Source organism: Mesoplodon mirus, assembly GCF_964341445.2.
Source record: "Mesoplodon mirus genome assembly, chromosome: 3".
NCBI lineage: Eukaryota > Metazoa > Chordata > Mammalia > Artiodactyla > Ziphiidae > Mesoplodon > Mesoplodon mirus.
In genome coordinates, this window is record NC_138978.1 from 45,393,769 (window position 1) to 45,421,765 (window position 27,997).

Sequence of the window (27,997 nt, forward strand, 5' to 3'; positions counted from 1 at the left end):
AATGGCTACCGTCAAAAAGTAAGAGATAAATGGCGGCAAGGATACAGAGAAAAGAGAACTCTCATGGGAATGTTTCCTTCTATTCTTACTTTGCTGCGAGTTTAATTATTTAAAAACAAAAAACACGAAATTTTAAATATTGTTGTTAAATACTGTCAAATGCTTTTTCCTCCATCTATTGAAATGATCAAATGAATTTTTTCATTCATTGTACTAATATATGGTGAACTACAATAATGGATTATATACAAATTGTTGAACAAGCCTTATTATATTCCTGGATAAAGCCCACTTGACCATGAGTTATATTATATACATATGTATGTATTTTACTATATTTAATGAATTCAATTTACAAATACTTATAAAGGATTTCTGCCTCTATGGTTGTAAGAAATAGTCTGTAATAGTTTCCTTTTCCTGTAATGTCTTTGTCTGGTTTTAGTATCAGGGTTAATGCTGGTTTCATAAAATGAATTAGGCAACATTTCATCTTTCTCTATTTGTGAATGACTGCTAACATTTCTTCCTTAAATATTAGACAAACTTTACCAGTGAAGCCATCTGGGCTTGGGTTTTCTTGGGGAAAGGTTTTGATTGTTAACTATCAATAACTTTATATATTAGATGTAGAGTTATTCAGATTTTAAATTTTTGCTCATGTCAGCTGTAGTAACATACACCTTTAAAAAGAGTTTTTCTACCTTTTTAATATTTCATGTAACCTTTCAATTTACTGGCCTAAATTTGCTCTTAATGTTGTCTTATAATCCATTCAATGTTTGTAGGTACCTTTCATTTTCAATGATTAACTTGTGTTTTCTCTCTTGTTCTTATTCACATTAGCAAGAGAACTATCAATTTTATTGATCTCAAAAAACAGCTTTAGGTTTTGTTCATTTTCTCTACTGTTTATCCATTTTCTGCTTTATTGATATCTGTGTGTGTGTGTATGATTTTTTTTTCTTTCTACACTTACTTAGGGTTTGATTTGCTCTTTTCAAAAAAATTTCTTAACAGCTTTATTATGATTGATATAAAATACTGCACATATTTAAAATCCACAATTTGTAAGTTTTGACAAATGTACCAGTGAAACCACCATCATAATCAAGATTATGAATTTATTCATCTCCCCCTAAAACTTTTCTTATGCCCCTTGTTAACTCCTCCACACTTCCCCTACCATATCTCCAGGGAACCAGTGATTGATTTGTGACTATGAATTAGCTTGAATTATATAGAATTTTAGATAAAAGGAATTTCAGGATGTTCTTTTAAAATCTGGCTTCTTGCACTCAAAATACATTGTTTGAGATTTTTCCACATTGTTACACGTAATGATAATCCCTTTCTTATTACTAAGTAGTATTCCATTGTATGGATATAAAACAATTTATTTATCCATCCACTGGTTTATGGACATGCTGTTTTTTCCACAGTTTGAGGCTATTACAAATAAGTTGCAATGAACAGTAACATACATGTCTTTGGTGGACAAAATGATTTCATTTCTCTTGGGTAAATACCTAAGAGAGGGATGGCCAGTGTATTTTTCACTTTGTAGGAAACAGCCAAACTCTTTTCCAAACTGGTTTCTACTGTGATGTCTTCAAGTTCACTAATCTTTTCTTCTTGAATATCTAATCTTCTGTTAATCCCATCTCAGACATCATGGTCTTAACCTCTAGACATTTGATTTGGGTTATTTTTACTTTTTCAATTACTTATTATTTTAAATCCTTCCTCTCCCTTTTTGAACATAAGTAATATAGCTATAATAACTGTTTTAATGTACTTAATCTGTGAATTCCAACATCTATGTCAATTCTGGGTTGTTTTTGGTTAATTGATTTCTCTTCTCAGTATGGGCCAGCTTTTCTCCTTCTTTGTATGCTTGGCAATTTTTTACTGGATATGAGACATTGTGAATTTTACCTTGATGGGTGCTGAATGTTTTTTATTCCTATAAATATACTGAGCTTTGTTCTGGGAGGCAGTTAAGTTACCTGGTAACAGTTCAGTGCTTTTGGGTCTTTGCTTTTAAGATGTTGGTACCACCTGTGCAGTATTTAATCTACAGCTAATCTTGACACTACTGAGGCAAGAGCCTTCTGAGTACAGCTGACCCTTGAACAACACAGGTTTGAACTGTGGGGGTCCACTTATACCTGGATTTTTTTCAATAGTAAATACTACAGTACTATACAATTCACAGTTGGTTGAATCAGTGAATGAGGAAATGCAGGTACAGAGGAATGGAGTACATGGAGGGCTGACTATAAGTTATATGTGGATTTTAAGCTGTGCAAAAGGTTGGTGCCCCTAACCCCAGTGTTGTTCAATGGTCAACTGTATTCTATCCAAAGAATGAGGTCATTGGTCAACTGTACTCTATCCTCTATGAATTATGAGGTTTTCCAAACTAGCTGGTGAAGGTAAATCTGGTTCCTGCAAGCAGAAGGGTGGGCTGGGGTGGGGTAGGGACACTTTTCCTATTTCTTAGCTGGAAGCTTTGATCATTGCCTTTGGAACTACCTTCTTTTGTAATTAAGCATGTGAACCATAAACTTCCATCTCAATACCACTTTGTCAGCATCACACAAACATTGATACGCCACGTTTCCATCACAATTCAGTTCAAAATATTTTCTAATTTCCTTTGTGATTTCTTCTTGGACCTATGGTTTACTTAGAAATATGTTGTTTAATTTCCAAATATATCAGGATTTTCCAGATTCCTCTGATTTCTATTTTAATTCCACTGTTGTCAGAGAATATACCTCACATGATTTTTAAGCCACCTTAAGTCACTTTCTGTGACTTGTTTAATGGCTGAGCATATTTTCTACCTTAATGAATGCTGCAAATGCATGAGAAAAGAATATGTATTTTCCTATGGTTATGAGAAGCATTTTATACATTTCAAGTAGGTCGAACTGGTTGATATTCTGTTCGTATTTTCTGTCTGTTGTTCTGAACATTACTTTAAGAAAGGAGTGTTATCTCCAATTATAATTGTGGATTTGTTCTTTTCTCGTTGCAGTTCTATTGATTAGTTTTGTTTCACATACTTTCAAGCTTTTGTTATTATATACACACACATTTAGGATACTTATGTTTTTGTGATTAATTGACATTTTCATCATTATGAAATGTTCCCATTTATCCCTCATAATATTCTTTGTCCAGAAGTCTACTTCATTTAATATTAGCATAACATAATGTTGTTAATATAACATATATATTGATTACTATTTTCTTATATGCATATCTCAATCTTATGCTTTATACTTAAAGTGGGTTTCTTGTACATATATAATTGGTTTTCCTTTATTATCCAGTCTCACAATCTCTACCTTTCTCATAAGGATGTGAGATCATTTATATTTATTGTAATTATCTATAGTCTTATTTGTTTTCTATTTGTCCTATCTGATTTTTTTCTTTTATCATCTTTTTCTACCTTCATTTGCATTTATCAAATAGTTTTAGATATTCCATTTCATTTCAAACCTTGACTTAATAACCACTATGTATGTTTTATTTTTAGTGATTACTCTAGGGTTTAGAATATGCATATTTAACTTCACAGAGTCCACCTTCAAGTAACACAGGACTTGTCTTACAACAGCATACTTCCTTTCCCCTTTCCTATTCTTTGTGCTGTTTCATACATTTACCTCTACATAATTTACAAAACACACAATACATTGCTCTTACTTTTACTTTATAATGTCATTTATCTCTTAAAGAAATTAAAAAGAAAGAAAATATTTTGTATATACCCAAATTTTTACCATTTCTGGTGCTTCTCATTTCTTTGTATTAATCTGATTTCCCATCTGGTATCATTTTCTTTCAGCCTGAGGAACTTCCTTTAATATTTCTTGTAGTTTTTGTTTGTGCGAAAAAAATATCTTTATTTAGTCTTCATTTCTGAAAGATATTTTTGTTGGATATAGCATTCCAGGTTGACATTTTATTCCTTCGGCACTTAGAAATATCACCAAGTTGTTTCCTGGCTTGCATTGCTTCTGATAAGAAGTCTGTAGTCATTATTTTAAAATCTTTTTTTCCCTATAAGGAATGTGTCTTTGTCTCTTCACCTCTGGCTACTTTAAATTTTCTTCTACAACTGATTTTCAGCAGTTTTAATATGATGTGGTTTTCTTTGAGTTACTCCTACTTGGAGTTACTAAGCTTCTTAGATCTGTAAGTTTATAGTTTTCATCAAATTGGGGTTGTTTTCTGTTATTATTTCTCTAAAATTTCCCCCTTTCTATTAGCTCCTCTGTTTGGGGGAATCTAATCACACATATATTAGGCCACTTTTTATTTCATGACAGGTCACTTAAGCTCTGTCCTTTGCCCTCTCCCCTGTATTTTTGCTGTGTGTACTTCACTTTACACTGTTTTTATTGCCATGTCTTCAAATTCATTGATCTTTTCTTTAATAGCATCTATCTGTTAAATCCTTCAGGGTAAATATTATATTGCAGATCTTAAATTTTAACTCTAGAATTTTCCTTTGGTTTTTTTCAATTCTTTCTTCAAGTTCTCGATTTCTTTTAAATCCTTAAGCATATTTATAACAGCTGTTTTAAAATTCTCCTAATTCCATTATTTTTGCCATTTATGAATATGTTTTTATTTTCTAATTTTTCTTCAGGCTATGGGTCACATTTTGCTACTTCTCATGTCTCCTAGTTTTTGACTGAACACCAGACATTATGAAAATTACATTAATGAGGGTCTGCATTTAATGGTTTGCCCCTAAGGAGTGTAGAAGTTTATTTTGACAGGTCCTTATATTTCATGCATATAGGTTGATCCTTTTGAGACATCTTTATGACATTATTTTGGTGCATCTAAAGCAGTGATTCTCAAAAGTATAGTTCAGAAATTTGGGGGATTCCTTGAGACTGATTGTACAAAAGTAATGATCACTAGGTTCAAAAGCATTATCCCAATTCTATCACTAAGTGACTATTAATTACTGAGCCAATTTATAGGCCCTCTCTGGGCCTCAAATTCCACATTAATTTTTTTTAAAAAGCTAAGAATACATTTAATGCCACCTTGTTCCCTTTTTTTAAATTAAAAAATATCAACACAATGTGGCACCAAAAAGTAAGAACCGCCCACAAAGAAAAATGAGACTTAGTCTACCAGTAGACACAAGAAAATCAAACCTGTCACCTAGAAAAAACAAAATGAGAAATAATATATCATGTGGATTTTTCTCAAGCACAATTCTCAAAAACGAATTTCTTCCTCCTTTGTTCAAATCACATTTTTTTGTAATGTCAGAAATCTTCTACTGCCTCCATTCATTTCCTTATTTTAAACATTATAAGCCACCAACCCCTACAAACACTTGTTTCAACTGTGAAACTATTCTTTTGAGAAAAATCAGATTAAGATTCTATAGCAGAAGCAACATTAGACTTTCAGGGCTAGAAAGGACCCAGCTCAGAGGCTGTTTTAAATCATTCTGGGATATGACTTACCCAAGAACAAGTAGTAAGTTAATGGCAAAGACTACAAGGCAATGTTTCATTGCTTTTCCCTCTACACCTTCCCATCTCAGATGTTCAAAGATGCAGCCCTTGTATATCTTGATGCTCAAACTTATAAACAAAAAGATCATTTCCATAACACCTATAATTATCAACAAGAATCATAAATATGTGCATATGTAGGCAGTCTGAAACAAAAGGATTCCAGAAAATGCTACTCATTTTTAGGTTATTTACAGTGTGTCAATGGGTCTAACAGGATTTGAGATTATACCCAACAATGCATACAAAACACTCTATCAGAATGCTATAAAGGCTGATGTTTAATTGTGTCTGTAAGATTAGAAGACAGAAATCTTTTTTTCCTAAATATTAATGTTCCCCTTAATACAGAAAGAAACCTAATGATTATTACTAACATATAAGGGAAGTATTTAAAATAATTTTACAGGGAGCAAAAGTTCCAGTCATTTATGAAGCATAATGATCAGTAAAGATTATCAAACACTTTTCATTAGAAACTTTGTTTTCTGTTTACCTCTTTGCTTCTTGTATTGTAGAACCTTTACCCAAATAAAGACACTCTGTGCTCACTATCCATATAGCAGAATTGTTTTAGTTCAGTGGATAACAGACTGGGCTAAAAGTCAAAAGACAGTGACTGGCTGTTCTGGAGTCTGCTACTAACTACCATGGCAGGGCAGCCTCCCTGAGTTTTAAGCTTACATACCTGTAAAATAAAGCATTTAGACTAAATGTCCTCTAAGGGTTCTTCCAGTTCTAAAACCTCACGTTCACATTCTACCCAATATGTGTACGGCACTAAGATAAGCACTTTGGAAAACACAGAAACTAAGTAATATGTCAGAATGGGAAGGGCTTCCTAATCACAAACATAGAAAGAAAAACTGTGAGGGAAAAGTTCAATACTGTAAAAATAAAAAAACTTCTGTATCTCGAAAAGCACAATAAAATGAAAATGTAAATGGGGAAAATATTTGCTAAACAAGTAATGGATGAAAGGATAATCTCATTAATATACAAAAAATTCTTATAAATTAAAAAAATTTTTTAAAGAAAGTCACAATAGAATCATATAAACTTACATACAAAAGAGCCAATAAACCTAGTGTATTAACTGAGTAGTAAAAGAAAACTGAACTGAAAACATAAGATACCATTTATTTCTAAACTGACAAAGCTTTTTCTTTTCTTTTTTATTGTAATAAGATATATACCATAAAAATGTGCCACTTTAAAGTGTACAGTTCAGTGACATTAAGTACATTCCACATTGTGCAACCACCACCACTATCCATCTACAGAACTTTTCATCAGCCCACAGTGCAACTCTGTATCCATTAAATAACTCCCCATTCCCACCTCCCCCCAGCCCCTGGTAACCACTATCTACTTGCTGGAATCTGACTATTATAGGTATCTCTTATAAGTGGAATAATACATATTTGTCCTTGTTGCATCTGGCTTATGAAACATTCAGCATAGTGTCTTCAACATTCATCCATGTTGTAGTATATAGCAGAATTCCACTCCTTTTTTTTTTGCGTTATGCGGGCCTCTCACTGTTGTGGCCTCTCCTGTTGCAGAGCACAGGCTCTGGACGCACAGGCTCAGTGGCCATGGCTCACAGGCCTAGCTGCTCTGCGGCATGTGGGATCTTCCCAGACCAGGGCACGAACCCGTGTCCCCTGCATCAGCAGGCGGACTCTCAACCACTGTGCCATCAGGGAAGCCCTCCATTCCTTTTTAAAGCTGAACAATATTCACTGTATGTACATACCACATTTTGCTTATCCATTCAACAGTCAATGGTCACTTGGGTTGCTTCTATTTTTTGTTCTGTTTTTCTGCAAAAGTTCCTACATTCAATTATCTGGGGTATATACTCAAAAGTGAAATTGATGGATTATATGGTAATTCTATGTTTAATTTTTTAAAGAACTGCCATACTCTTTCCCCAGCAGCTGCACCATTTTACATTCCTACCAGCAATGCACAAGGGTTCTAATTTCTTCATATCCTTGCCAACACTTGTTACTTTTTGTTTGGTTGGTTGTTTTTTAGAACAGTCATTCTAAGGGGTATGAAGTGGTATCTCATTGTGGTTTTGATTTGCATTTCGCTGATGATTCATGTTGTTCAGCATCTTTCCATGTGTTTACTCGTCACCTGTATATCTTCTCTGGAGAAACAACTATTCAAGTCCTTTGCCCATTAAAAAAAAATTTTTATTAAGATATCATGGACATATAACCATTGTGTAAGTTTAATGTATACATGTGTTGATTTGATACATTTATATATTGAAATATGATTACGATTGTAGCATTAGCTAACACCTCTATCATATCACATTATTATCATTTCTTTTTTGTAGTGGGAACAATTTTAATTGGGTTTTTTTGTTGTTGTTGAATTGTATGAGTTCTTTATATATTCTGGATATTAGACCCTTATCAGACATATGGTTCAAAAATATTTTCTACCATTCTGTAGGTTGCTTTTTCATTCTATGGATAGCGTCCTGTGATGCACAACTTTTGAATTCTGATGAGGTCTGATTCACTTACTTTTTCTTTTGTTCCTGTATTTTAGTGTCATATACAATAAATCACTGCCAAACCCAATGTCATGAAGCTTTCCCCTTATATTTTCTTCTAAGAGTTTTATAGTCTGAGCTCTTATGTTGAGGTCTTTGTTGGTTTTGTTTTTTTAATATCACAAACTACTGGCAAGACTATAAATTAGTATACTGTTGATGGCAATTTAAAATAAGATTTCTCTAAAGAGTAATTTGGTAGAATATATCTAAAACTTTAAAAATGTGCATCCCTTCTCATGCAGAATTGCACCTCTAGGCAACTCTATGTAGAAAAATAATCACTGAGGTTCAACAAACTTCACTGCAGTATGTTACAGTGAGAGATCAGGAATGGAGGGGAGCTCAAAATAACCAGCAAAAGGAAAATGGTACAATAAATCATAGTACAGTCTTTAAAAACTGTGTGCTTCAAGAGTATTTTAAAATATGGAAAATGACGATGATATAACAGTACAAGTAAAAAAAAAGCAGATTCTAAAGCATCAAATATAGTTTATCTCAATTTTGTAAAATATAGATTTATACAACAGACATAGAATGAAACTGGAAGTAAATGCAGCAAAATGCTAATTGTAGTTAAAAGTAGAATTACTGGTAATTTTTACTTTTTCCACACTTTTGTCCATTTCATAAAGTTTCTACAACAAACAATGGAGCAGGAATGCGGTTGGAAATGAATTATTCAAAAACAGAGGAAGGCAACTTCTATCCTAGGACTCAAGAAAGAAAGAGTGAACAAAGCAACTAATATCTGTTGCAAGTCTTTCTCCTAAGTGCCAGATTTCAACCATGTATATTGAGGAACTTGTTACTCATTCATTTTAAGCAAGAAAATCTAGCAGTAGAGCGAAGAATTGAGTGGGAAACAGAAAAGAGGAAACCTATTAGCAGAGGGTATTAAAACAGCAAGATAAGAAAAAGTGAAGGAAGGTATAAACTGCTTATGTTGAAAATGGAAAAGGTGATGCACAAGACAGTAATCTGTGAAAAAGACTCTTTAGCAATGTTTCTTAAGACATAGTTCTTCAATTTCATCAGAATCACCTGTACTATTTGTTTTCAAAAATGCAGATTTGTGGGCTCTACCTCATTACAGAATTAGAATCTAAATCTATAGGATTTGGCCCAGGACTTATACATTTAATCAACCCCCCCATTCCCTTCCCAAGGTGATTTTTATGCATATAAAATTAGAAACACTCCTATGGAGTTTAATAAATGGTAGAACCTGAGGATGAGAGGGATGGAGGAAAAGAAGAAATGGCTTAGCTATCAAGCATGTTGGTACCAGCTAGATGTTGCTGTGGACTCTCCATAATCCACAGCTCTGCCACAGAACTACTGCTTCATACTAGTTTACCTTAATAATCACTTCTGTCTAAAGGTGGTGGCTTTCTGTCATACTACTCACTGCTTAATTTGTCCTTCGGGGACTGTATTTTTTTAAAGCCTGAAACTGCTTACCGTAAGAGCTTAACTAACATTTTAATGTCAAGCCTATCCTTAAACGACTAGAAGAGCACCTGGCACATAGTAGGCATACAATGAAATCAGAACCAGGTATTTACAAGGGAAGGAAAGCAGTAGGGCTAGAAAGGTAGGATAAGACCAGATAAGAAAGGGTGTATGTGCTAGGGTAATGCACTTGAACTTAGCCAAGAGGCAGTTTGATGAGATGGTATCTGACAAATGTATACTCCTGTAAAACCACCACCACAATCAAAATAAAGAACACTGCTGACCTGGGCTCTCTGGTGGGGCTAATGACAGACACTGGGAGGGCTCACGCCAAGGAGTACATCCCAGAACTTCTGCTGCCAGTGTCCTTGTCCCCACGGTGAAACAGAGCCACTCCCGGCCTCTGCAGGAGACCCTCCAACCCTAGCAGCCATTTCAGGGGAAATGTAAGCAATCTGTCCTGTTCCTCTGATCTTAGCCTGGAGTTCTGGTGTCTGCAAGCACTTCTCATCTCTCAGAAAATACATCAGAAATACATCTACATGTGGAACAACTCCTACAGAACACCCACTGAACGCTGGCAGAAGATCTCAGACCTCCCAAAACGCAAGAAACTCCCCACATACCTGGGTAGGACAGAAGAAAAAAGAATAAACAGAGACAAAAGAATAGGGACAGGACCTGCACCAGTGGGAGGGAGCTGTGAAGGAGGAAAGGTTTCCTCACACTAGGAAGCCCCTTCTCGGGCGGAGACTGTGGGTGGTGGAGGGGGGAAGCTTCGGAGCCGCAGAGGAGAGCACAGCAACAGGGGTGCAGAGGGCAAAGCGGAGAGATTCCCACACAGAGGATCGGTGCCGACCAGCACTCACCAGCCTGAGAGGCTTGTCCACTCACCCGCCGGGACGGGCAGGGGCTGGGAGCTGAGGCTTGGGCTTCGGTCGGAGCGCAGGGAGAGGACTGGGGTTGGCAGTGTGAACACAGCCTGCAGGGGGTTAGTGTACCACTGCTAGCCGGGAGGGAGTCCGGGAAAAAGTCTGGCCCTACCGAAGAGGCAAGAGACTTTTTCTTCCCTCTTTGTTTCCTGGTGCCCGAGGAGAGGGGATTAAGAGTGCTGCTTAAAGGAGCTCCAGAGACGGGCGCGAGCCGCGGCTAACAGCGCGGACCCCAGGGACGGGCATGAGACGCTAAGGCTGCCGCTGCCACCACCAAGAAGCCTGTGTGCGAGCACAGGTCACTATCCACACCTCCCTTCCGGGGAGCCTGTGCAGCCCACCACTGCCAGGGTCCTGGGATCCAGGGACAACCTCCCCAGGTGAACGCACAGAGCGCCTCAGGCTGGTGCAACGTCCTGCCGGACTCTGCCGCCGGAGGCTCGCCCCGCACTGTGACCCTCCCTACCCCCAGCCTGAGTGAGCCAGAGCCCCCCAAGAGGCTGCTCCTTTAACCCCGCCCTGTCTGAGTGAAGAACAGACGCCCTCCTACGACCTACATGCAGAGGCGGGGCCAAATCCAAAGCTGAGCCCCAGGAGCTGTGAGAACAAAGAAGAGAAAGGGAAATCTCTCCCAGCAGCCTCAGGAGCAGAGGATTAAATCTCCACAATCAACTTGATGTACCTGCATCTGTGGAATACATGAATAGACAACGAATCATCCCAAATTGAGGAGCCAGGAGTCAGTGCTGTGCCTCTGAGGTGGGAGAGCCAACTTCAGGACACTGGTCCACAAGAGACCTCCCAGCTCCACATAATATCAAAAGGCGAAAATCTTCCAGAATCCCCATCTCAACACCAACACCCAGCTTCACTCAACGATCAGCAAGCTACAGTGCTGGACACCCTATGCCAAACAACTAGCAACACAGGAACACAAAGCCACCCATTAGCAGACAGGCTACCTAAAATCATAATAAGTACACAGACACCCCAAAACACACCACCAGACGTGGACCCGCCAACCAGAAAGACAAGATCCAGCCTCATCCACCAAAACACAGGCACTAGTCCCCTCCACCAGGAAGGCTACACAACCCACTGAACCAACTTCAGCCACTGGGGACACACACCAAAAGCAACGGGAACTACGAACCTGCAGCCTGCAAAATGGAGACCCCAAACACAGTAAGATAAGCAAAATGAGAAGACAGAAAAACACACAACAGATGAAGGAGCAAGATAAAAACCCACCAAACCTAACAAATGAAGAGGAACTAGGCAGTCTACCTGAAAAAGAATTCAGAATAATGATAGTAAAGATGATCCAAAATCTTGGAAATAGAATAGAGAAAATGCAAGAAACATTTAGCAAGGACCTAGAATAACTAAAGATGAAACAAGCAACAATGAACAACACAATAAATGAAATTAAAAATACTCTACAAGGGATCAACAGCAGAATAACTGAGGCAGAAGAACGGATAAGTGACCTGGAAGATAAAATAGTGGAAATAACTACTGCAGAGCAGAAGAAAGAAAAAAGAATGAAAAGAACTGAGGACAGTCTCAGAGACCTCTGGGACAACATTAAACGCACCAACATTCTAATTATAGGGGTCCCAGAAGAAGAAGAGAAAAAGAAAGGGACTGAGAAAATATTTGAAGAGATTATAGTTGAAAACTTCCCTAATATGGGAAAGGAAATAGTTAATCAAGTCCAGGAAGCACAGACAGTCCCATACAGCATAAATCCAAGGAGAAACATGCCAAGACACATATTAATCAAACTGTCAAAAATTAAATACAAAGAAAACATATTAAAAGCAGCAAGGGAAAAACAACAAATGACACACAAGGGAATCCCCATAAAGTTAAGAGCTGATATTTCAGCAGAAAGCTCTGCAAGCCAGAAGGGACTGGCAGGACAAATTTAGAGTGATGAAGGAGAAAAACCTACAAATAAGATTACTCTACCCAGCAAGGATCTCATTCAGATTTGATGAAGAAATTAAAACCTTTACAGACAAGCAAAAGCTAAGAGAGTTCAGCACCACCAAACCAGCTTTACAACAAATGCTAAAGGATCTTCTCTAGGCAAGAAACACACGAGAAGGAAAAGACCTACAATAACAAACCCAAAACAATTAAGAAAATGGGAATAGGAACATACATATCGATAATTACCTTAAATGCAAATGGATGAAATGCTCCCACCAAAACACACAGACTGGCTGAATGGATACAAAAAAAAGATCCATATATATGCTGTCTACAAGAGGCCCGCTTCAGACCTAGAGACACATACAGAATGAAAGCGAGGGAATGGAAAAAGATAATCCATGCAAATGGAAACCAAAAGAAAGCTGGAGTAGCAATTCTCATATCAGACAAAATAGACTTTAAAATAAAGACTATTAGAAGAGACAAAGAAGGACACTACTTAATGATCAAGGGATCGATCCAAGAAGAAGATATAACAGTTGTAAATATTTATGCACCCAACATAGGAGCACCTTAATACATAAGGCAAGTACTAACAGCCATAAAAGGGGAAATAGACAGTAATACATTCATTGTAGGGGACTTTAACCCCCCACTTTCACCAATGGACAGATCATCCAAAATGAAAATAAATAAGGCAACACAAGCTTTAAATGATACATTAAACAAGATGGACTTAATTGATATTTATAGGACATTCCATCCAAAAACAACAGAATACACATTTTTCTCAACTGCTCATGGAACATTCTCCAGGATAGATCATATCTTGGGTCACAAATTAAGCCGTGGTAAATTTAAGAAAATTGAAATTGTATCAAGTATCTTTTCCGACCACAACGCTATGAGACTAGATATCAATTACAGGAAAAGATCTATAAAAAATACAAACACATGGAGGCTAAACAATACACTACTTAATAACGAAGTGATCACTGAAGAAATCAAAGAGGAAATCAAAAAATACCTAGAAACAAATGACAATGGAGACACAATGAGCCAAAACTTACGTGATGCAGCAAAAGCAGTTCTAACAGGGAAGATTATAGCAATACAATCCGACCTTAAGAAACAGGAAACATCTCGAATAAACAACCTAACCTTGCACCTAAAGCAATTAGAGAAAGAAGAATAAAAAAACCCCAAAGTTAGCAGAAGGAAAGAAATCCTAAAGATCAGATCAGAAAAAAATGAAAAAGAAATGAAGGAAACAATAGCAAAGATCAATAAAACTAAAAGTTGGTTCTTTGAGAAGATAAACAAAATTGATAAACCATTAGCCAGACTCATCAAGAAAAAAAGGGAGAAGACTCAAATCAATAGAACTGGAAATGAAAAAGGAGAAGTAACAACTGACACTGCAGAAATACAAAAGATCATGAGAGATTACTACAAGAAACTCTATGCCAATAAAATGGACAACCTGGAAGAAATGGACAAATTCTTAGAAATGCACAACCTGCCAAGACTGAATCAGGAAGAAATAGAAAATATGAATAGACCAATCACAAGCACTGAAATTGAAACTGTGATTAAAAATCTTCCAACAAACAAAAGCCCAGGACCAGATGGCTTCACAGGTGAATTCTATCAAACATTTAGAGAAGAGCTAACACCTATCCTTCTCAAATTCTTCCAAAATATAGCAGAGGGAGGAACACTCCCAAACTCATTCTATGAGGCCACCATCACCTTGATACCAAAACCAGGCAAGGATGTCACAAAGAAAGAAAACTACAGGCCAATATCACTGATGAACATAGATGCAAAAATCCTCAACCAAATACTAGCAAACAGAATCCAACAGCACATTAAAACGAGCATACACCATGATCAAGTGGGGTTTATTCCAGGAATGCAAGGATTCTTCAATATACACAAATCAATCAATGTGATACACCATATTAACACACTGAAGAAGAAGAACCATATGATCATCTCAATAGATGCAGAGAAAGCTTTCAACAAAATTCAACACCCATTTATGATAAAAACCCTGCAGAAAGTAGGCATAGAGGGAACTTTCCTCAACCTAATAAAGGCCATATATGACAAACCCACAGCCAACATCGTCCTCAATGGTGAAAAACTGAAACCATTTCCACTAAGATCAGGAACAAGACAAGGCTGCCCACTCTCACCACTCTTATTCAACTTAGTTTTGGAAGTTTAGCCACAGCAATCAGAGAAGAAAAGGAAATAAAAGGAATCCAAATTAGAAAAGAAGAAGTAAAGCTGTCACTGTTTGCAGATGACATGATACTATACATAGAGAATCCTAAAGATGCTACCAGAAAACTACTAGAGCTAATCAATGAATTTGGTAAAGTAGCAGGATACAAAATTAATGCACAGAAATCTCTGGCATTCCTGTACACTAATGATGAAAAATCTGAAAGTGAAATCAAGAAAGGAAAACACTCCCATTTACCATTGCAACAAAAAGAATAAAATATCTAGGAATAAACCTACCTAAGGAGACAAAAGACCTGTATGCAGAAAATTATAAGACACTGATGAAAGAAATTAAAGATGATACAAATAGATGGAGAGATATACCATGCTCCTGGATTGGAAGAATCAATATTATGAAAATGACTCTACTACTCAAAGCAATCTACAGATTCAATGCAATCCCTATCAAACTACCACTGGCATTTTTCACAGAACTAGAACAAAAAATTGCAAAATTTGTTTGGAAAAACAAAAGATGCCCAATAGCCAAAGCAATCTTGAGAACGAAAAACGGAGCTGGAGGAATCAGGCTCCCTGACTTCAGACTACACTACAAAGCTATAGTAATCAAGACAGTGTGGTACTGGCACAAAAACAGAAAGATAGATCAATGGAACAGGATAGAAAGCCCAGAGATAAACCCAGACACATATGGTCAACTTATCTTTGATAAAGGAGGCAGGAATGTACAGTGGAGAAAGGACAGCCTCTTCAATAAATGGTGCTGGGAAAACTGGACAGGGACATGTAAAAGTATGAGATTAGATCATTCCCTGACACCATACACAAAAATAAGCTCAAAATGGATTAAAGACCTAAATGTAAGGCCAGAAACTATCAAACTCTTAGAGGCAAACATAGGCAGAACACTCTACGACATAAATCAGAGCAAGATCCTTTTGGACCCACCTCCTAGAGAAATGGAAATAAAAACAAAGATAAACAAATGGGACCTAATGAAACTTCAAAGCTTTTGCACAGCAAAGGAAACCATAAACAAGACCAAAAGACAACCCTCACAATGGGAGAAAATATTTGCAAATGAAGCAACTGACAAAGGATTAATCTCCAAAATTTATAAGCAGTTCATGCAGCTCAATAGCAAAAAAACAAACAACCCAATCCAAAAATGGGCCGAAGACTTAAATAGGCATTTCTCCAAAGAAGATATACAGACTGCCAAGAAACACATGAAAGAATGCTCAACATCATTAATCATTAGAGAAATGCAAATCAAAACTACAATGAGATATCATCTCAAACCAGTCAGAATGGCCATCATCAAGAAATCTAGAAACAGTAAATGCTGGAGAGGGTGTGGAGAAAAGGGAACACTCTTGCACTGCTGGTGGGAATGTGAATTGGTACAGCCACTATGGAGAACAGTATGGAGGTTCCTTAAAAAACTAAAAATAGAACTACCATATGACCCAGCAATCCCACTACTAGGCATATACCCTGAGAAAACCATAATTCAAAAAGAGACATGTACCAAAATGTTCATAGCAGCTCTATTCACAATAGCCCGGAGATGGAAACAACCTAGGTGTCCATCATCGGATGAATGGATAAAGAAGGCGTGGCACATATATACAATGGAATATTACTCAGCCATAAAAAGAAACGAAACTGAGCTATTTGTAATGAGGTGGATAGACCTAGAGTCTCTCATACAGAGTGAAGTAAGTCAGAAAGAGAAAGACAAATACCGTATGCTAACACATATATATGGAATTCAAGAAAAAAAATGTCATGAAGAACCTAGGGGTAAAACAGGAATAAAGACACAGACCTACTTGAGAATGGACTTGAGGATATGGGGAGGGGGAAGGGTAAGCTGTGACAAAGCGAAAGAGAGGCATGGACATATATACACTACCAAACGTAAGGTAGATAGATAGTGGGAAGCAGCCGCATAGCACCGGGAGATCGGCTCAGTGCTTTGTGACTGCCTGGAGGGGTGGGATGGGGAGGGTGGGAGGGAGGGAGACACAGGAGGGAAGGGATGTGGGAACAGATGTATATGTATGACTGATTCACTTTGTTATAAAGCAGAAACTAATAAAAAAAAAGAAAGAAAATGTAGTATATACATACAATGGAATATTATTCAGCTTTTAAAGAGGAAGGAAATCCTTTAATATGCTATAACATGGATGAGCCTTTCACTTATCATATGAAGTGAAATAAGCCAGAAAGACAAATGTTGTGTGATTCCACTTATATAAGGTATTTAAAGTCGTCAAACTCATAGACGCAGAAAGCAGAATGATGACTGCCAGGGGGCTTGCAGGAGGGGAGAATGGGAAGTTGCTGTTCAGTGGATATAGAGTTTCACTTACTCAAGATGAAACAGTTCTAGAGATCCACTGTATAACAATGTACCCATAGTTAATAAAACTATACTGTATATATCTCATTTTTAAAATAAAAAGGAATGTATAGGAGAATATTTGGGGGCATGGGGATGGGCACAGGGAGAAGGGACTAGACTAGGGGAGGAATCCAGGCAAAAAAAGAAACAAGTACAAAGGCCCTGAGCTAATAACCTATTCAAGGAACTGAAAGAGGTCCGTCACAACTCAGGCATGGTGAGTAAGAAGGAGTCATGTTAAAAGATTTGAATTTTATCCCCAAAACAATGGAAAGTTTCTAAATGGTTTAAAGTAAGGGAATAACAATCTGATTCATGTTTGGGAATGGATCACTCTTTTAACAGACTTGCTTTTCTCTGTAATGCAGCGGTCCCCAACATTTTTGGTACCAGGGACTGGTTTTGTGGAAGACAGTTTTTCCACAGACGGGGTGGGGGGATGGTTTCAGAATGATTCAAGCACATTACATTTATTGTGCACTTTATTTCTATTATTCTTACATAGTAATATATAAGGAAATAATTATACAACTCACCATAATGCAGAATCAGTGGGAGCCCTGAGCTTGTTTTCCTGCAACTAGATGGTCCCATCTGGGGGTGACGGGAGACAGTGACACCCAAAGTGTGTTGCTTATGTCCAGTCTACTCCGTAATCTCACTTTGGTTGCTGTCACTGCAGAAAACCCTGCTTCAGGGCCTCCCTGGTGGCGCAGTGGTTGAGAGTCCGCCTGCCGATGCAGGGGATACAGGTTCGTGCCCCGGTCTGGGAGGATCCCATATGCCGCGGAGCGGCTGGGCCCGTGAGCCATGGCCGCTGGGCCTGCACATCCGGAGCCTGTGCTCCGCAACGGGGGAGGCCACAACAGTGAGAGGCCCGCATACCGCAAAAAGAAAAAAAAAAAAAAAAAAAAAAAAAAGAAAACCCTGCTTCACAAAAATAGGATGTTGGAAATGGAAGCAGCCTTTTCAGTGCTTTTGTGGCAATCTCAGGATATTCCGTCTTGACTTTCATCCAGAACGTATGGAGATTTGAGGTTGTCTCACGCATACTTTTAAGGCCACCGTCATTTGCGATCTCAAGCAGTTGATCCTCTTCTAGCACGGACAAAGTCGATTCACCTGGCTTATTCACAAATGGGTCATGGATCCATTCCTTCCCAGTTCAGTCTTCTGCGGTTGGGAAGTAATGCTCAAACTCTTTTGAAAGCTGAGATAGGTGATCACGCACCAGCTGGGAGAAAGAAGGCCCTGGCTCAGTCTCTTTCAAAATCTCTGCTAATGTTTGAAACATGTCAAAAATCCCAATGTTCACTTGTTGCCCCCATAGTTCAAGTTTGGCTTTGAATGCAGCCACTTTATCTGCCGACTTGAACACAGCTGTCGTTCTCCCCTGAAGTGACAGATTGAGTTCGTTGAGCAGGTTGAATATGTCACACAAGTAAGCAAGTTTTGTGACCCATTCTGTGGCACTGAAATGTGCTGCCAGTGGTGACCCTTTTTCTAAAAGAAATCTCTGGAGTGGTTCTCATAACTCAAAAACTCTGGCCAGTGATCTACATTTAGAAAGCCATCTCACTTCTGTGTGTAAGAGAAGACGTGTGTACTCTGCATCCTCCTCCTCACAGAGCTGCGTGAACAGATGTGAGTTAAGGGCATGTACTTTAATATGGCTGATAATTTTAATCACATCCTGCAAAATGCTGTTAAGTTCAGGTGACATTTTTCAGCTAGCCAGCATTTCTCTACGGATGATACAGTGCATAGACTTACATTTGAGAAACGACCTCTTTGACCCGAGTTGCAAAACCAGAAAGCCGTCCAGTCATGGCAGCTGCTCCATCCATGCATATACTGACACAAAATGACCAATTCAGTTTTCTTAATATGTAATAATTCAAAGACTTGAATAGTTCTGCAGCTGTAGTGTTGGTTGGCAACAAAAATGCACATAACATACCCTCATGAGCATCCTCTAGAAAAATATATCGCACAAAAACAAGCATTGTTGCCTTGTTGTCAACATCGGTAGACTTGTCAACCAGGATTGCGTACCACGGTGACTCATTAATCCTCTAACAATTATGCCTCAGTATCCTCTGCTATTTCATCAATTCATCTAGTTATGGTGCTAGCTGAAAGAGGAACACGTGCCACCTTTTGAACTGCAGCCCCTCTGAAAAGTTCATGACAAATGTCCTTAGCAGCAGGCAGGATCAACTCTTCACCAATAGTAAGGGGCTTCTTAGCTTTAGCAATGCAGTTAGCCACTAAGAATGATGCTCTCAGTGCAGACACATTTGATGAAGTGGTGGCCTTCAACAATTGCTTCTCTTCTTGTGTTCACATTTTTTTCTTTTGAAAAACTCCAAAGGCTTGTCTTTTAATGCAGGGTGCTTGGTCTCCATGTGGCAAAGCAGTTTTGAAGGCTTCACAGCTGCATTGGATAACCAGTTGCCACATATTATACAAATCGGGGTTAGAGAATGTCAATCACCTGTTGCAATGAACCTGTAATTTAAGTAGGAGTCTTGGTATATTCTTTTAAATGCAGCTTTCTTTTTGTTGGCAGTCTTAGAGTCTTCTGCTGTCTCATCATTGGGTCTTTCCCCCTTTTCAAAGAAGCTCTCCAGCGACGTTTGTTTTTTACTCATTTTGGCTAGGGTTAGCTTGTGGGCTTACCAAAACTGTGACTGAGACAAGTGCGCAGAGTGGGAAAGAGGCGCGGATAGTAGTGGTAAATAAAATAATGGGCGGGCCACTCATGGACTAAAATAAGTGTCGGATTCTGACTTAAAGCCTGCCACCAGACACTGCTATACAATTGAAGTACATCAACTCACTTGCCACTATAAAGCCTTGCCACCACATCCAGCTTAATTGTCACTTGCCACTCACTGATAGGGTTTTCATAAGAGTCTGCAAGCAATTGATTTATTATGGTCTCTGTGCAGTCAAACCTCTCTGCTGATGATAATCTGTATTTGCAGCTGCTCCCCAGTGCTAGCTAGCATCACCACCTCAGCTCCACCTCAGATCATCAGGCATTAGATTCACCTAAGGAGCGTGCAACCTAGATCCCTCGCATGCACAGTTCACAGTAGGGTTGGAGCTCCTATGAGAATCTGATGTCGCTGCTGATCTGACAGGAGGCGGAGCTCAGGCAGTAATGCAAGCGATGGGGAGCGGCTATAAATACAGATGAAGCTTTGCTCGCTTGCCTGCCGCTCACCTCCTGCTGTGCATCTCAGTTCCTAACAGGCCACAGACTGGTACCTCATTTAATAAAATGACATAAATTAGGAAAGGATCTCCCCAAAAAGGAACAAAGGCAAAATTTCAGAAATATCTAAAATTTAGATATAAGGCAAAACCATATTAAAATAGAAATTAATATAATTTCTAGTTCTACAACAAACATGGATCAAATAATCTGAATCAAACATGAATTCAACATAGTTTCTCTACAGAACTTTGGTAAAGTTTGTCTGAAAATGGCAGGCATACACTATGAGTCTCCTTTGAGAGAACAGTACTACTCATTTATTTAGCTGGCAGGGAGAAGAAGTGATGGAAATGTCTTATTTCTGATTTCTCATTAATCATAGTATTAAAAATGAAGGAGCTTCAGCTATAAAGTCTGATATCAATATACTTAATAATTCTTGTGTTTTTTAAAGCTCTGAGATGTTTGATTTGTATCTGCCCTAAAACAGCTTCATATACCATTCTGCATATGTGGAACAAACAAAAATTATTCTCAAACTTACCTCAATCTGAAGACAGTATTTAAAATGAGAACACAATAATCTGTATGAAACAATATCAAACTGTTTTTTTTCCTTCTTGTCAGCAGTCAACTCAAAAGAAAAGAATATAAACTGAATGTTTACCTAATGAATTATATGTGGAGGCTATATGGTAGGAAAAACCTTACCAACGGTACAGCTGTCTTCAAGTACCACATCAACATTTCTGTCTCTGTACTCAACCCTGAAGTCCAGCATCCGAGGTTGCCTTTCTACAATTTGCCTAGATGGCATTACAGGTCGAAATGCTGAAGAGGAAGAGGGAGCAGGAGCAGGAGCTGGAGCTGGGTGACTTGCTGGATCAAATGCAGGTCCTGATATAGGCTCACCCCCATATTCACTGAAATATTGACATAAAAGAAGGATTATCATCAACCAAATAACTACAGATTACCACTAAGGACCCACTCCATACAGTAAGTCCCCTACATACAAACCTTCAAGTTGCAAACTTTCAAAGATGCAAAAGTATTATAAACCTATTACAGCACAATACTATATGGCCGATTGTGTTAGTTGGGTACCTAGGCTAACTTTGTTGAACTAAGGAACTAACTGGACTTACGAAAGCACTCTCGAAACAGAACTCATTTGTATAGAGGGGACTTAACTGTACTTGGCTTGTGTTGTTCTTCATATCAAATTTACCTACCTGTGCATCATGGACTAAGTAAGTTCTAATTCTTCCACAAAATCTCTCCCAATGACTGAAAGCCACATTACTCTCTCCCTCCCATCCTTGCCTTTCTATGTCTGTTAGCAGTATCACACATATCTCATTTAATTAGATTTTTGCCTTATGCTGTTATGATGCTGATAAAACATCATTTTCAACTCTGTGAATTACTAACAGTGTCTTCTTAACCCACTCTCATTTACTTACCGAATCATTAATTGATTCATTAACTCTACTTTCCACAAAAACTATTCTGAAACTTTACCATCATTAAACCTCCATTCTCCCTCTCACTCCTCAGTCTTAAAATATATTTTTCCTACTTTGCAGAGAAAACAGACGCCATCAAGAAGAAATTCCCTTACCTTTCTAACATCAAATCCACAAACTAACCTGCATATGCACTCTCTTTCTCTAAATAGAGAAGACATGATTCTATACGCATCTACTCATTAGCTTTACATTATGGATTATCCCTTTCCCTTCCATTATCTTCAACATCTCCTTCTCTTCTGGATTCTTCTCAGAAACATTTAAACACGGTTGAATCTCTCCCTTCTTAAAGAATAAAAATGAAATCGTGGCTCTGTCCACTTAATAACTGTCTCATTTGTAAAATAGGAAAATTAATTATATTTGTAAGGATTAGATCAAATAATGTGTATGAAAAGCTTAGCACAATGCCTAGTACTTAGTAAGATCCCAAACCTCAAACCCAGTATAGCCAAAGTTTAAACGATGAATGTTTCCCCAAGCCTGATTTTCCCATTTATTCCACATATTAGCTACCCAAGCTAAAAACCTCTGGCATTATCCTTGCCCTCTTTTTCTCTCTCAACTCCCACATCTAACTAGTCCTTTCAGTTTTACCTCCTAAATATCTTTTAGATAAGTCATCTACCTTTCCCCTCCGAAGCTGTTACCCTAGTCCAAGCCACAGTCACCTCTTGCACGGATTAATGCAATAGCCTAACTAATCTCTCCATACATACCCTTACCTCCCTGCATTTCATCCCATACCACCACTAGAGTGAAATTAAAGACAAATGTCTTCATATCATTTTCTTCTATACTCCCCTTTGCTCTTCATATAAATGGTCAAAGTGGCGTACAAGGCCCTATATGATCTGAATCCTATCTACCTTCCCATCATCATCTTGTGCTATGCTATCTCCATCTCTCTATGCTAATAGCCAGAACAGCCTTTTGTTTTTTGTCTTACCTTGATCCTTCCTATTTCATGAGGTAACATAAAAACTATTCCTTCTAAGAATATTCTTTCCTTCCCATCCCATCCCCAAATTCTATCTTTCTTCTAGCTAATTATATTTATCTTTCATATCTCAGATTGAGTATTTTTCAACTCAGAGCATGTTTTACTACCTCAGACTAGTTCTAACATCTCACCACTATCAATAATTATGAAGCTCACATTTGTGTTTTTAATGGCTGTATCATCTGCTGAGTTCAAGATTTTATACATAGAAGATATACAAATATTTGACAAACTAATGAGTACAGAAATAATTATGAAGAATTTGGATTTTTTTTCTCTGACTTAAGTTATCATATATATACTGTCACTGTTTTTCCCCCCTCAGTAGGAAAAGTAGGGAGGGAGGAAACATAAGAAATGCTCCCATTAAATATCATTATTGTATAATTTTTCTCCACCACCAGAACTACAAGCTCAGTTCTAAAATATATTTCTTCTCACCCTGAATTTAAAGAAAAATAATGTGTTGGGGGTCCGAATAGGAACAACAACAAAAATGACCAAAAACTTGCCAAGTTAAGCATTGTTTATACAATTAAGAAGGAGAGAATATTTACATTTACTTCACACTGTTGCTTTGATCAGTGTTTATCAAATTATAGATTACATAATTGATTGAGTTGTGGTAAGTCTTTTAAAGAATACAATCAGAATAAGATTAAGAATAGAAAAGAATAGGATAGGATAGAAATTATCAGTATCTTTCACTAAATAGTTAGGGCCAAGTATTATTTCATAAAACTTTTGATTCTGGGACATATTTGTAATATGTGTATTTTGGACTGCAAATATTTCTCATTGTAGGTCTTGTCAAAAAAGTTTGAAAGTGACTAGCTTAGATCTCACCAGAGTTCAGACACTCTAATCACTGATCCAAACAAAAAACTATTCATTCTCCCAGTTGTCAGAGTCAAGGAAAGTAATGTGGGAAGGAAAATGTGAGAACAGAGAAAATGTCCAAAGCAGGAAGAATGTCACTGTTTGGAAGCCAAAGTGAGCTTTCTAGGCATCTATGAACAGAATCTGTGCAATAATACTTCACATATATAAATGTTGTCACAACTTCTCAGAACCTAAGAAAAACAGCTAATTAGCAGTTTGGTCACTGACATTGTTTTCTTAACTCCAAATTCATCCTTCTGTAGTCTATTCTGTAATGCAGGGGCTAGGATTCTACAAAATTATATTTTTCCTTTGGCATATGGTTTCCTGATAGACCTTTGTCAAATAGAGGATACTAGGTAGAGATTAGTAGTTAGGAGGAGGGGAGGAAAGACTTCCTTCTTCCTGTTTGCATGCATTTCAATCAGCATCACCCTACAGCTTTCAGTCTCCTGCTTTTTTCAGCACTCTTATAACCAGCTTCTTGTCATTCCCTCTGAGATATCACTAATGGCTGGACAGTATACATTCCACAGAGGTCTGATCCTCAGCTTCAAAGAGCTCCTCTGAGTTTCAAAGTTCTGTTAATCCCTTTGTTCCCTACACCTTCAAGCGGTAACTTCCTGAAGCAGTTATTATATCTAGGTTACTTCAGTTTTACTTTTTTGCTCTTCTAGTCTTCCACACCTGTGTAACCAATCCTACATTAAATCCCCTCTGTTAAAAATACCCTAGTGTGGTTTCATTTTCTTGATAATGGAGGTGTCCCAGGAAACAAAGGATTCAGGAACTGGCTTGATTATGGCCTTGACCTTCAGTGCACTGCTGAGCTCCTTGCCAATGGAAAATGGGATACTAGTGATCCAAGCCATGCATTGGCATAATGATTAATTATCATTATTGAAACAAGTGCCGAAGGGAACCAAATGACTATCTGACCTGACCATTATGGTGGTAATAATGACGACAAGGACTATGAGCAGGCTGCTTCTGACTCTAAAGGAGAGCTTACAGAATAAAATGACACACTTGGGGTTTTTAAATTTCAGTTCAATTCATGACAAGAAAGTTACAGAGTTTCTGAAGTGGCACTTTAAAAAGAGTTTCTTATTTCTTGTAACCACAGGTATGATCTTCCTAATTGGACTCAAAATTTAATTTTGCAGCTTGCATACTTTCAGTGAAAGTTGAATATACATACTTTCTACGTCTCTTTTGTGAAAGTTAAGGTACTGTTGTGGAAGGAGTGAGAACCTAAGATGTGAAATGGGGATACCTGAGTGGATTCAGATGAATGTTGGAATCTTGAACCCCTGGAGTCTCTCTGAGCCTCTTCTGTAAGCAGAAACAGCTCCTCCTCCCATGACTGAGAAGATTAGCCTCTTGCTTAAAAACTATGAATACTCTTACCTGAGACAGTTGCCTTGAAGGGGGATGTCTATTCTCAAAACCTACCTCCACCATTCCTTATTACCTCTAAAATGAGATGTAGGCATGTTCCAAGAAAATAAGTACGATGTCTTAACTGAGAAAAGACAGCTTACATCCAAAAGTAATTATAATATTTTGATAAATTATATCAGCAAAAACCTAGGGAATAGTTGTAGAAATGAATTTTAAGTGAGTTTGACCAAAAGAGTTTGAATAGGGCCAAATATAATATATTTGCTTAAGCAGTTGTAAGTATTTCTAATAGTTTCCTTGTCGACTGAATGAAACTTAAATCCCAAAGGAGTCTACATTTAATGAGGAGGAAATGCCCAAACTTTCCTGGCAAAATGTAGAAGAAATCCAGATGCTTAGAAAAATATGAATGCTAAAGTGGATTAACCATGTACAACCTGAATATATTATACACATCCTCCTACTACATAATCCATGAGGTCCCAGAGAACACTGCACTAAAGCACTGAAAAATACATTAGTGAGGGAATCTACATCCTTGAAAAAATCTGTAGTGGCTGTCTTCTGTGGGTTGGGAATAACATGGGGAGATGACACCACTGAAAAAGACTCCCTAATAGGCATGACGAGATCCCAGAATGCATAGGTCAAATGGCAGAGTTTAACAAGAAAAAGGAGGGAGCAATGATGTTAACGGGCAGCATGGACAAAATGTGGCAATCAGAAGATTTCAACCTGCAGAGACCTTTAGTAGTGCTTTACTGAACTTGGTACTTCTAAGAAACAAAATGAAAAGTCAGTTGACTAAAATATTACTTGATCTATAAACAACAGAAACCTAGATCTGGCAGCCTAGATCCTAACTTCTATAACTATAATGGAGGGTCACAGTCACTCCCAGTTGCCAAACACAAAGTCCTTGGTCCCCCAAAGACAATGCAACAGAGCCACATATGTGTATTGTAAATTTTCCTCTAAGAATTTCCCTAAGAGACCTGTAGCCATTTACTAGGGGTTTGTGTACTGAAAAAAGGAAAATATCTAGAGCTTTAGGGGATTACTAGATGCTAACTCTAATACTAATTCCTGGGGATACAAAAATGGAAGTTATGGTGGTAAATGAGGTTTTGGCCTAAATCCAGTCATACAGTGTTCATTCAATCTATTTAACCTACCCTGTAGTTTTTTCCCCAGATGCCGATAGATAGCTCATATTGACTTCCTAATTCATGGAATTAGGGTTATTATGTAGGAGGAGACAACAGGAAGCAACTAAACTTGCATAGACTTTTTTTTCCCCTCTATTTTAATTTGCAAGCACCATGACAAGCATTTTGCTTCCTCTCAGCAGGGTAAACAATATACCTTCACTATATTTTCCTGAAGATTATAACAACTCTCTTGCTCTTTGGCATAATAATCTAGCCTGGATAGATCTTGATAACCCAGGTATTCCACAAAACATTATGGTGATGACAATGTAGATTGGTCCTGAAGAGCAAAAGTAGCAAGTACTTAGATGCTTTGGTAAGATACATGCATGCTAGAGATTAGGAGATACACACCACGAAAATGCAGAGGCCTTCACCATGGTGAAGTTTTGGGGTCCAGGAGTCAGAAGCATATTACGGTACATGGCTGGCTGCTGCACCTGGTATTTCTCATCAGTGCATAAGAGATATCTAAGCTAACTGAGAAAGAAAAACATTTGGACTGGGAAAGGAAAAAATGGTTATGTATAATATGCTGGTACCAACCAAAAACAGACTGCTGAAACATTACAATCCCAATCAAAGATATCCCTGAAAGACAGTAGTGAAAGAAAAGCCTCCCAGTGGGGAGAACTTAAGGTTGTACCACAGGTTGACCACTTCATTTAGAAGGAGAAATAACCTGAGATACAAATCTACATTGAATCACAGGCAATAGTTAATGGGTTGCCCAGCTGATCAGAGCTTGGAAAGAATAAAAAGAAAATTGGCTGACACACAAGTCTGGGGAAGAGGATTGGAAATGGATCATTTAGAATGAACACAAAATGTGAATATATGTCATGGGGTGACTGCTATCTACAAGCTATCCACTCAAAAAAAAAAGGCTCTCAATATGGATAAGATGACATTGTTCTGTTGATGTCAGTTAGCTTATTCCCTTACTACCCCAGGACTACTCAATGCATTAATGTACAATGTGGCCATGCCAATAGGGATAGAGGTTAGGCATAGGCACAACAGCATCAACTTACCCTCACCAAGTCTGAATCTGGCTAAGGAAACTGAGTGCCTAAACTGCAAACAGAGACCAATAAGGAGCTCTCAATACGGCCCCATTCCTCAAGGGTCTGGTAATGGATCATTTCTATAATGGAGGGGGCAGTGATCTGTTCTTACCTAAAAAGACACTTTTCTGAATATGAAATTGACTCCCCTGACAGCAATGCTTCTGCCAGCACCACCATTTATGGATTTAGGGAATGCCTTATTGATCTATGGCTTCCCACACGACACTGGTTCTAACCAAGGAACTCATTTCACAGTAAGAGAAGTGCAGCACTGGTATCACTGGTGTATATCATTACCCAGAAGCACCTAGCTTGACTGAACAGTGTAATGGTGAAGATAGTTATGCCACAGGTTGGGAGAGAATATCGTCAAAGCTTGGGGCTCCACCTTAAAGGATGTGGTATATTCTTTATATCAATGACCAAAACACAGTGATATATCTCATATTGCCAGGAAAAAAATGAGTATGGGAATTAAGTCGTGGTAAGGGTTCCCCTTTTTATGCCTAATAACTTACCAAATT

General features: G+C 37.9%; 1 protein-coding gene across 1 annotated transcript in view; it reads right to left on the reverse strand.

The window, feature by feature from the left end:
* Positions 1 to 27,997, reverse strand: part of FAF1 (Fas associated factor 1) — a 486,072-nt gene that overhangs the window by 282,324 nt on the left and 175,751 nt on the right. The window contains exon 4 of the mRNA XM_082614051.1: positions 21,083 to 21,294. Coding sequence (XP_082470177.1) covers positions 21,083 to 21,294 — 212 coding nt within the window. The remainder of the gene's footprint in view (positions 1 to 21,082; positions 21,295 to 27,997) is intronic.